The sequence below is a fragment of the Leiobunum rupestre genome, chromosome 8 (assembly GCF_980474605.1).
Source record: "Leiobunum rupestre chromosome 8, qqLeiRupe1.1.hap1, whole genome shotgun sequence".
Taxonomy (NCBI): Eukaryota; Metazoa; Arthropoda; class Arachnida; order Opiliones; family Sclerosomatidae; genus Leiobunum; species Leiobunum rupestre.
In genome coordinates this window covers 21203040-21213963 of record NC_143391.1, presented here as the reverse complement: position 1 = coordinate 21213963, position 10924 = coordinate 21203040, and the positions used below count along the sequence as shown (strand labels likewise).

Below are 10924 nucleotides of genomic sequence, written 5' to 3'. Positions count from 1 at the left end.
CATTTAGATTTTTTCACGAGAAGGAAACAGTTCCCTATATCAATTCAGGCCTGTAACCAACCGCCAAAATTCGGGGGCGCTCAAATTGTTTTGGGGGACGGCAATGCTTTGATACTAAAAATCGTAATTTTTAACTCCCACTTACGAAATTAGTAAATATACCCAAATTGGCTTTATTTTCTTATTTTTTAAAATGTGAAATTCAACTTCGTTGAAAACAGAATATTTTATTAAAAATACAGGTAACCGATATTATATGATATTAGTTGGTAGTAATGCAATTGAGATTTTTTTGGTCGGTAGGGTTGGGGATGCTCAAGTATTAATTTGGTGGCGCTGAACATCCTCTGGCGCCCCCTCCCCTATACGGGCCTGTTTCAAGTCTCTCAGTAAGTAGTTAGTGTATTTTTTTAAAAAGCCTTTTTAAAGGCTACTCCTTTTTCAAACAACCCTTTTCAAGGCTACAAGTTTTTCAAACAATCTTTTTCAAGGCTTTACTATTTACTATTTTCAGCCTTTTAAAGGCTATTAGTATTAACTCTTTTCAGCATTTTAACGGCTATTAGTATTAACGCTTTTCAAACAGCCTTTTTCAAGGTTATTAGTAGATACTTTTTTAAACAGCCTTTCTGAAAGCTATTAGTATTTATTCTTTTCAAAAGGCCTTTTTAGAAAAGAAGCGACAGTAGGTGATAATTGTCCATAGGTGCACTGCTACGCTCATCGTTTAAATCTAGTTTTGTTTAGTTGCTGCTCTAAAATGTTGGCAGTTAGGGAATTGCTTTTCCCAAGCAATTCGGTTATTAGAGGAATCCCAGAAAGAGCCAGGCTATGACGTCGTCGTTAAAATGCCTTAAAGCTGCGAGACAAGATGGTGGAGCAAAAAGAAGGGAATTAAAAATCAAATAGTGCCTACGCGGAAAAAAATCCTGGCAGCGCTACTGTCGAGAAAGTAAATAAGGAACTCGAATAAGAGACGAAAAAAGACGTACGCACCAAGTTCTAGAACCGCAAACCCACTATTAGAAGAAGAATGAAAGATGCCTTTGGCGGAATGAAAGATGCCTTTAGCGGAATGAGAAAGGTATACACTTTTTATTACCGCGTACGCGTCGAAAAGTTTATTTCATATTCCGACTGATGTTTTACATTATTAAACAACTAAGCCTTTGAGAGGCATAGCGTTAACAGTCATTTATGAGCTTTAAAAGATTTATTAGTGACGTTGAGAATTCCCGGCGTATCCAGGATTTTATTTCCGGGGGGGTTATTTGAGAGAAAATTTTAAAGGGGGGGTGCTGACGGAAGTTTCACTGATTTTTATTAGGAACCCCCCCAAGTCAGCATTTCGGGGGGGGGGTTTGAACCCCCAACCCCCCCCCTTAAATACGCCCTTGCCCCGCCGTTTCGCTACTCTTTGGCAATGAAAGAAAATTAAGGTACCGGAAAATAAACCTAAATTGAAAGTTAACGAAAAATATTTGTTACCTTTACGGTGGCTTCTCTGTGGTTTCGTTTTTACAATTTTACTTCTTCGTGGTTTCTTTTTTACTATTTTACTTCGTGGTTTCTTTTTTAACTATTTTATTTATCTGTGGTTTCTTTCTTTAATTTACTTCAGTGTGGTTTCTGCTTAAACTGCTTTTGTCGGGTTGCGTTTTATTTTAAACTCGAGACCAATGCAGCTCCCTCATTGTCTACGCGAATATTTCGGTAACGTTACGGGCGAGAAAAATAGAACTTGGTTGTCGTTCACTGTAAACGAGATGTCGGTGACGGCCACCGTAAAATTTTCGTCCGTTTTTTCGTGGTTTTATGTCCAGTGAAAATCAAACTTCGCGCGTCAAACGATATTATTATTATTATTATTATTATTATTAGTAGTAAGAGTTAGGGTGGTTGGGTGAGACTCAGCCTAGCACTTCGACCAGAGGTCCATTGTGCAGCCCCAGCCATTTAAACATGGAAAAGCTAAGTCTCTGAAACGAAGCGCAAGATTTGCTTCGCCGGGATGTTGGAAAGATCGCTCATTTCCAGCCTATGCATACCTTTGACCCGCATAAGAGTCACAGACACAAAGGACATGAGAAGACGTTTCCTCCTCTGCACGGCATGCCCTGCACATAGGACATAGATGGCTGAAATCTCAGCCTGAAAAACCAAAGCAAAAATGCCAAGGCTCTCCGAGAAGCCAAACATCTTAGTCTGACAATAAACTATAGCACCCACCCCTGAGTGAGTCTTGGAGCCATCCGTGAACCAAACAATTTCTCCCTTGGTTCCTAAGATTGTGTTGCCAGACTAGTCTAGACGACTTGGAAAGTAGACACTAAACTGCTTTTCAAAGTGTAACTTTGCAGCCATATTGTCAGAACCCCTCAATAAGATCAGTAAGTGACTAGAATATTGCCGAAACAATTTGGTGTGACTGCACTCCCAATTAGCAGACCTCCACCAACCATTATGTAGTAACCGATAGGCACTCATAATTGCAACCTCCTCTATATAAAGATGAAGCGGTATAATAATCAGGAGCACCTCCAGAGAAACGCTTGGGTCTGTTCTTATAGCTCCAGCATTTGCACAGTGTGTAGTTCAGCCTGAACTGACTTAAGCACTACCCTCGGCCACCAAACCACTGCTGCATACGGCAGCATAGGCCTAATTATCATTGTATAGATCCAATACACAACCTTTGGGCTGAGACCCCAAGACTTGCTCATAGTACCCCTTACTCTCCAGAATAACATTTTTGCCTTCCTGATACTGAGATCAAGATGTGGCTTCCATGTTAGTTTACTGTCGAGAATAACACCGAGATATTTTACCTCAGTAGATTTGACCAAGATGGTTCCAAAGAAAGAAATATCATTAAACAAGTCCTTTCGAGTGAAAGGAATCAGGCTCGTCTTGTCAGGATTGACGGTGAGGCCAACATCCCTACACCAGCATTCCACAGAGATGAGAGCTTTTCTCATCATAGCCGAAATGGTTCCTGGGAACTTCCTAGTAATAATCATTGCGACATCGTCAGCATAAATAAAGCCGCGACCGCCATCCCTGTTTAGCCAAGAGTTCGTCCACAACCAGGCACCACAGCAGGGGTGAAAGAACACCCCCCTGAGGGCAGCCCCGGCTAGTGGTGACCCTCAGCGATTCGCCAAGCAAGGAGGCCGTCGCGACCCGATCAGTCAACATAGAATCGATCCAAAGACACAACGTGTCATTGATACCAAAACGTTTAGCAGCCTTAATAATGACAGCCTTAGAGACTTTATCAAACGCCCCCTCGATGTCCAGAAAAAACAGCTAACGCTATTTCTTTGAACTCAATTGCACGTTCAAGGCAATTAATTATGCCATGAAGGGTAGTCTCAGTAGATTTGCCCTTTTTATTGGCATACTGAGCATCAGAGAGGGGTGCAACACTAAGAACCTCCTCTCTAATATATCTATCAACTAATTTCTCCAAGAATTTTAGGATAAATGGAGTTAGACTGATTGGTCTAAATGCCTTAGCCTCGAGATAACTGGGTTTTCCCGGGTTTAGGAATAAAGATTACCTTTGAATGATTCCAGGAGCTCGTTATAAGCCCAAGAGCAATACAGTCCCTGTAGATTATGCACAGCGCAGGACAGAGAATATCAATTCCCTCCTGCAACAAGAAGGGTGAGATACCATCCGTACCAGAAGCCTTATAGGGCTTAAATGATGGTATAGCCCACATAAGCTTGAAGTGAGTGACAACTTGTTTTGCCACATCTCAATCTACCCTTTTAGTTCTTTTGAACCGAAGAGGAGGATAATAAGAGTCATCTGTGTCAGTGACCTTAGAATCAGGAAAGTGAACCTCCAGCATGTGTCAGTGTTTCCTTTCCACAACTGGAGTAACTACCATCCTTCAACTTAATAGTATCCAGATGTTTCGTATTGTCATTTGCCATAACTTTCATTAGTTTGGCTGTAGTGGGAATATCAGAGATACTCTCACAAAACATCCCTCCAGGAAGTCTGTTTGGCTTCTCGGATGGCCTTATGATAGGAAGTGAGGGCCTGCTTATATGCTGACCAATCACCCAACCTCTTAGCTCTATTAAAAAGCTTGCGAGTAGTTTTGCGAAGTCTACCAATCTCATTGTTCCACCAAGGAACTAACCTTGGCTGGTTGGTAGATTTTGCAGGACGGTTTTGGTGGTAGGAGTCGATTATGGACTGTTGCATGTGATCAACAGTCATTTCGAGCTCCTGCACCGAAGAGAGCCTAGAGCCACATCCTCGTAAATGAAGATCAAGGTCTTCCCTATACCTAGGCCAATTGGTTGATCTAGGATTGCGAATTTCGGTAACCACCTGGGCAGGTTTGACCAAAACAGAAAAAAATATTTGCCTATGATCCGAAAGTGATGGTTCATTAGACACATGCCATTGTGTCACAGAGTGTAATACATTTTCTGTGTACTTAGTTAAGTCAATAACCCCACTTCTGTTACTTATAACAAAAGTTGGTATATTATGTTTATTAAGAATATGTAGTTAAGTACTAACCAGATATTCCATTAACTCATCACCGCGTTGGTTGCAGTCACTGCTGCCCTATGCAACGTGGTGAGCATTGGCATCGCACCCAATGGCAAGCTTCTTGCCCAGTCTCTCACAGTGGTTCACCAGATCGGCAACCTCCTGTGATGGAGGGGACAAGGCATCATAGGGGAAATAGCCAGAAGCCATCGTTAATTCTTCTTCTGCATCAGTTCACGAAGAGAAGATTTTTATGGTGGAAGTGTCCCTAGATTGGTATAGTGAAAGAGGAAGAGCATGAATGCCCCTTCGTATCAAAATATATGCCCTAGGTTTAGCAGACTTGTAGTCATAATAAACAGTACCTGCATTTTTGAGACCAAAGATTCTTCCATTATGGATCCAAGGCTCTTGTATGAGGGCCACGTCTAAGCCCTCCACAACAAATCTACGACAGAGGACTGCCAAGGCTGCCTTACAGTGATGCAGATTGATCTGTATCACCTTCATGTCCAACCGCAGTTGCGGGTGTTGGTGCTGGGCTACTTGTCGGCTAAGGGGGTGGGTACAGGACTGACCCTCCCCCATCACCAGTTGAACCACACGCATCTTCACCTAATGCCCATGTGGGTTGGACAGACCCTTCTTTGCCGGTGGAGGTGTTATCCACCACCATGATGTCGGAAATGTCCGACATGGAGCCCAGGTTGATATCACCCAATTCTCCTGCCAGATCAAATTCTGACATCTCAGTAGCAAAGTCCTCTGCCACCGCTTCAGGCTGCGCTGGGGTGTTAGGTAACATTAGTTATCAAAACTCAGAACTTCTAGTCTTTAACAAAATTTCGTATTCGCCGGCCACTTTCGACGACACCCAGTCACGAGGCACGGCAGACGTTCTAGCGCACATGAAAATCGTGTGTGACAAAAAATTTATAATAACACTATTTTGACCATTGAGTTTGGATGGAATATAGTACTACTAGAAGTAACATTTGTATTTTATGGCTGGGGGCACTTTTTTGAAATCATGTACGAACCGAAACAGTAATCATTAGTCGTGGCGTCATCTACCGCAAGCTATAGCGGTGATCATTATTTAAGCGTGAGCAGAGTATAAGCAGACGATATTTAAAAAATATATTTTCTTTGAAAGATAGGTGACGCCACCGACTAATGATAGATGTGACTGTCGATACATATTTTCAAGAAAGCGTTACTCGAGGCCCCAGCCACAGCAAATAAAAATTGTGGCTCTAGAAGTACTATATTCCCATCCGACACTAAAGTAAGTTAATTTTTTATGGTTAATTGGCAGCTTGAAAGGTTTAAATAAGATAAGAAATGCAATACAAAATGGTTTGAAATAGCATGTTTTTCGTAGATATAAATCACAGTACTTCGGCAATATATGCAATCATATCTCGGCAATGAAGGCATATATTGCCGAAATACCTCTATTTTATTTCTAATATAGTCTTTTCTACCATTTCGTCTTATATTACCTTTGCTAGGGTTAGGTCTCATTATGGTGTTTTATTAGCCGTAAGCCAACCAACAGTTAGTCGTTGTGTTTCTGCCGTGACTTAACAAATAATAGACATAAATATGCCTGGAAAATGAAATTTTCAATGACAGAAGAAGATGAAATAAGAATAACAAGTCGGCCAAGGCTGTAATATTAGTTCCACATTCGAGCTCCATATCTGAAATCCAATAAGAACTACGAAGAAAATTCGCATACGCTCACTAACCCTTGGCGCGGGTTAAAAGGTTTAAGCATAGCGTCAGACTTCAGCTTCTTTATCTGTATTCTAAGTTTGGGTCCCGCATCTCAAATCCAATAGAAAGTATATGAATAACCCATTCTCCGGGAGATTTTTTGGGAACTTTCGTACTCTGCGTAAGGCAAAAAAGAAAGTCAGCGGTAATTTGGTTTATGCGGCGCCCAAGGGCCCCTAATTTTTCTAGTACGAAGTAATGACGACCCAGTTAAAAACTATACCAAAATAAATGTAAGAGCACGATGTATACAACTCGAAATTTTCTTCATAAATGAACTATTTCGCTTAAAAACTAAATACGCTAAACACACAATAGATAAAAATATATGACTGAAAAAACGAAGTTACAAAAAACTAACTAGGTGAACCACCCACGGGTTCTACCCTTTAAAGGGAATATAACCTCAGGTATTTGGTGTGGAACACCAACGTTTGCAGCTCTGGCCGCTCTTGCCTTTGGCTTTAAAAAATTTTGGCGCCACTGTAGAGGGAAACTTGAAAATTGAAGGGGTCTTCCATAAAGATTGCCTTGCAGGTTATATTCCCTTTAACCATCTTATCTCGGCGCTAAAACCAGATTTGACCTTTAAAATTCCATACGTAAAAAAAAGTAGACTTTAAGAACTATAAATATAATCTTCCGCTGAAGCTGAGTTTATAATTTTCAATGAACTGTAACATGTATCGGTGGTTCTGTGGTAGAACACGATTTAATACATTTAATCGAATTTAATCCGATTAATTATGCGCTCAAAAGAGGAGTGAACTGCCCCTCGGGATTTAAGCTATTTCATAACATTATCTATCATGTTATTTACCACTTTCCAAATTTAATATATATCATCTGACAAATAGGCTTTCATTTGGCGGTATTTGGTTGAATTATTTGGTCCATAGGAAAACATTTATCGAAAACGTCGCCTTTTTTAAAATTTTTATTGATTTGGTTGGGGTTTTAAAATGTTTAAATAATTAATATTTAAACTAATTAGAAAAATTAGAATACGGTTAAATTCACTAAAAATAAAAAAATTTCTGTATAGATAATAATAAAAAAGTGGGTAACGGTCAGATAATGCCGACCTCTAGGTGGGACGAATAGTTTTTTACCTAAATTCTGCTATGTTAAAGTATTAAAAATAAAGCAAGGACAGTAGATACAGGGACGAGAAAGTATATTAGCGGCCTCCGTTGGAATATATCACCTAAAATGACCTAAACGCAAGGAGAGTTAGTTGTGAACAAACAAAATGGCGGTCACCTAATTTTAGCGGTTCTTGACGATGTTTAAGTGTTCAAAACAAATGGGCATTTTTTTAATTACGCTCGTAGTTTTATTTTTAATTTAACATCAATAATACTGCCCATGGTAAACCACGCGGTTTGTTTACATCTAACTCCCCCTGAAGACGTTTAAAATTGATTTTTTTTTCCTGCTTTCTCGTCCCTGTATCTACTGTCCCTCCGATTCTGAGCGCTATTTCTATAATTTCGGTTTATTTACTTCTGATATTGAAGCCGCATAAATTTGAAATCCGGCCGTAAAGTGGTTAGATTCAAATAACGCGCCAGCGACTGGAGGGGAAAGGCGGCGAAAACGCTTCGCTTGCGCAGAAGCGTGCGCGTACGAAGTATACAAGTTTGAGCGTCACAAGTATGGTATTTCGCGCGTTCGAAGTATAAACGTTTGCGAGTGTCAAGTATGATAGTTCGCGCGTACGAAGTATAAACGTTTGCGAGTGTCAAGTATGATAGTTCGCGCGTACGAAGTATGATAGTTCGCGCGTACGAAGTATAAACGTTTGCGAGTGTCAAGTATGATAGTTCGCGCGTACGAAGTATAAACGTTTGCGAGTGTCAAGTATGATAGTTCGCGCGTTAGAAGTATAAACGTTTGCGAGTGTCAAGTATGATAGTTCGCGCGTACGAAGTATAAACGTTGGCGAGTGTCAAGTATGATAGTTCGCGCGTACGAAGTATAAACGTTTGCGAGTGTCAAGTATGATAGTTCGCGCGTTAGAAGTATAAACGTTTGCGAGTGTCAAGTATGATAGTTCGCGCGTTAGAAGTATAAACGTTTGCGAGTGTCAAGTATGATAGTTCGCGGGTACAAAGTATGCTCGTTTGCGTAAAGTATGCTAGGTTGTGAGACAAAAGTATGAGATATAGTAGAAAAGTATACAATAGTGTGAAGTAAGAATTTTGTCCGGTTTGGCGTGCCATAGCTGTCATCCGCGTACTGATAAATAGATACACTCGGGTGTCAATGCAGAAGGTAGATCCGAGACGAAGATGTTGAAGAGTAGTGGTCCCAAAATCGACCCCTGAGGAGCACCAGAGTGAACTGGTCGGTAACTGCTGAATTCACCACGATATATAACGCGTTGGAAGTGATTGGATAAAAAGTTCTTTAACCATCTCAAAACTTCTCCACTAACACCAACTTTCTCCAGTTTGAAAATCAACCGCTTGTGGCAAACTGACGTCGCGAGTCAAAAGCCTTTGACCAATCAAACGAAACCACGTGAATGTCAGGCGGGATACGCTCATCTAAAACAAATGACCACTCGTTGAAAGATTGTGGGTACAAGAATGGCCCTGACGGAATCCAAATTGTGTGGCAGGTATAATGGAATTGTCATGTAGACGCATCCAGTCACAACTGTTCGGGTACCACACGTAAAAGTCGAGAAGATCGCCTCAATGACAATGCCATCTTCTGTTTTTAGTAATTGATTAGGTATTGCCACTGGAAGAGGATGGAGGAAGTCGTTAATAGCGAGAAGGACACCACCACCACTAAAAAGGACGGTCACAACGAAAAGTTACATAATCTTGGGGAAATATTTCCGAGTCCAGAAGAGAGGGGTCCAGCCAAGTCTCAGTGAGACCAATAACATCATAGCGCTCCAAATTTAAAAGCGTCAAGTTCCTAACTTTGTTACGTAAGCTACAAACGTTGGAGAGAAGAAATGTGACATTGCTGGAACGTTTCGGCGGCCTTGAGATCGATAGGGAAGCGTCAAATCGTGTGGAATTCGTAAACGAACAGAGGGTTGCTTTCAACATCACCGCAACATGAAAGGTCAATAAAACGCACGGCAATCAAAGGCATAATGGCACAATCAACGTTGAAGAGAATCGTAGATGGTAGCGAACGAAAACGGCCCTGGAGGTCAAATAACTTGTCATGGCGAACCGGAGAGCAATCCAACGATGTAGCGTACCAAAAATACGTAGCATCCAAATCTGTCAGGCCATAGCGGGGAACCCTTGTCTCGTCATCGAAGAGTGAAGAACCATAAAATACAGTCAAAATGGTGAACATCCATATTATTCGCATGGGAGAACTAAACCTGGAACTGGAACTTGGCGCCACTAAGCCTGCAACATAGTTGCGAGGCTGCACTTCCAAAAACCAGACCACTCAGATAATTTTGTAACTAATTAATGAAAAAAAAACTTGTCACTAAGCCTATTTAGAAAAATAACCAAATTTGAGCTAAGACTAACGGATAAGACTTATGAAATTGAAAATTAACAAGCGCGAGCAAAAAAATAAGCGACAACGTAATTGGAAATAATTTCCATAACCAATCAAAATCATTCTGTGATTATGTGACTGTCTTTATAGAGTGTGCACTAAAAAGTAATAGTTTGAGCTTTAAGCTGTTGGTTTACAAATTATTATTCTAACAATTTTTAAGAGTACCCTCAACAGGGCCGTCACCAGGGGGGGGGGGTAGGGCCCGGCCCTGCCTAGAATTGGTTTGGCCCTACCTAGATATTCGCGAGAAAAAGAATTAAAGCCCTTGGCCCTACCTAAAATTTTCGTTTTCCTACAAGGCTCCATGTAGGTATTATAAGTTTATAACGAATCTTATCACCTGGCGCAATTTTCTCTCTTTGACTTACTTTTTTTTTTTAGAAGCTCGTTATGAGCCATTGTGACGGGTGGGACAATACAGTCCGCTCGTCCATTTGATTAATCAGGTGCGAGATATGTGTTACGGCCACGCCAACGGGTTGATACTTGGGGATAGGGTCTTTGACTTACTCGCTCGTAGACATACGTTCTAAAACGCCTCACTTGGCGGCGCGCTGGAGAATTTTGATGACACATCAGTGTTCAGCGATTCGGTATCTAGGTAAAAGATAAAAGATACTAGGTAAAATATATTTGTACCTAAGGTTAAAGTATCTAGCGTATCTGTTGATTGTTAGTGGAAAGATACTTATCTAGTTCAGCTATAATTATCTAAACGTGCTATACTGTTTACCTTCTCATACGTATTCGAGAGTTATATTCGCGTATCGGATATTTTATTCACTTAAAATATAGTACGAAGTAAAAAATGATTTAATCTAAAGGTAAAAATATCTGTATCTAGATAAAAGGTAAAGTTTAGATATACAAAACGATTCCTATGTACTGTGAGTAGCCAGGGCTGGACTGGCTAGTAGTTGGCCCCACCGGCTACGCAGTCGTGTTGGCCCCATTTCCCATTAATGCCAAGTTTTTCCTATTTGGCCCCCAATTTGAGTTGGCCCCGATCTGACTCAAAGAAGAGCAGGCATAGACCGAATATCAACAAAGCTAAGTCAAGACGTTAAATCGACC

The 10924-nt window shown here is 40.8% G+C and overlaps 1 protein-coding gene across 1 annotated transcript; it reads right to left on the bottom strand.

Annotated features, from left to right (window-relative positions):
- Window positions 1–2661: 2661 nt before the first annotated feature.
- Window positions 2662–5029, bottom strand: LOC149932722 (uncharacterized). Its single transcript, XM_090157172.1, has 5 exons — window positions 4885–5029; window positions 4626–4743; window positions 3993–4388; window positions 2829–3006; window positions 2662–2766 (listed from the first exon to the last, which is right to left on the bottom strand). The coding sequence occupies exons 1-5, from the start codon at window positions 5027–5029 to the stop codon at window positions 2662–2664; spliced, it is 942 nt and encodes a 313-aa protein (XP_090013298.1).
- Between the last annotated feature and the right edge of the window lie 5895 nt (window positions 5030–10924).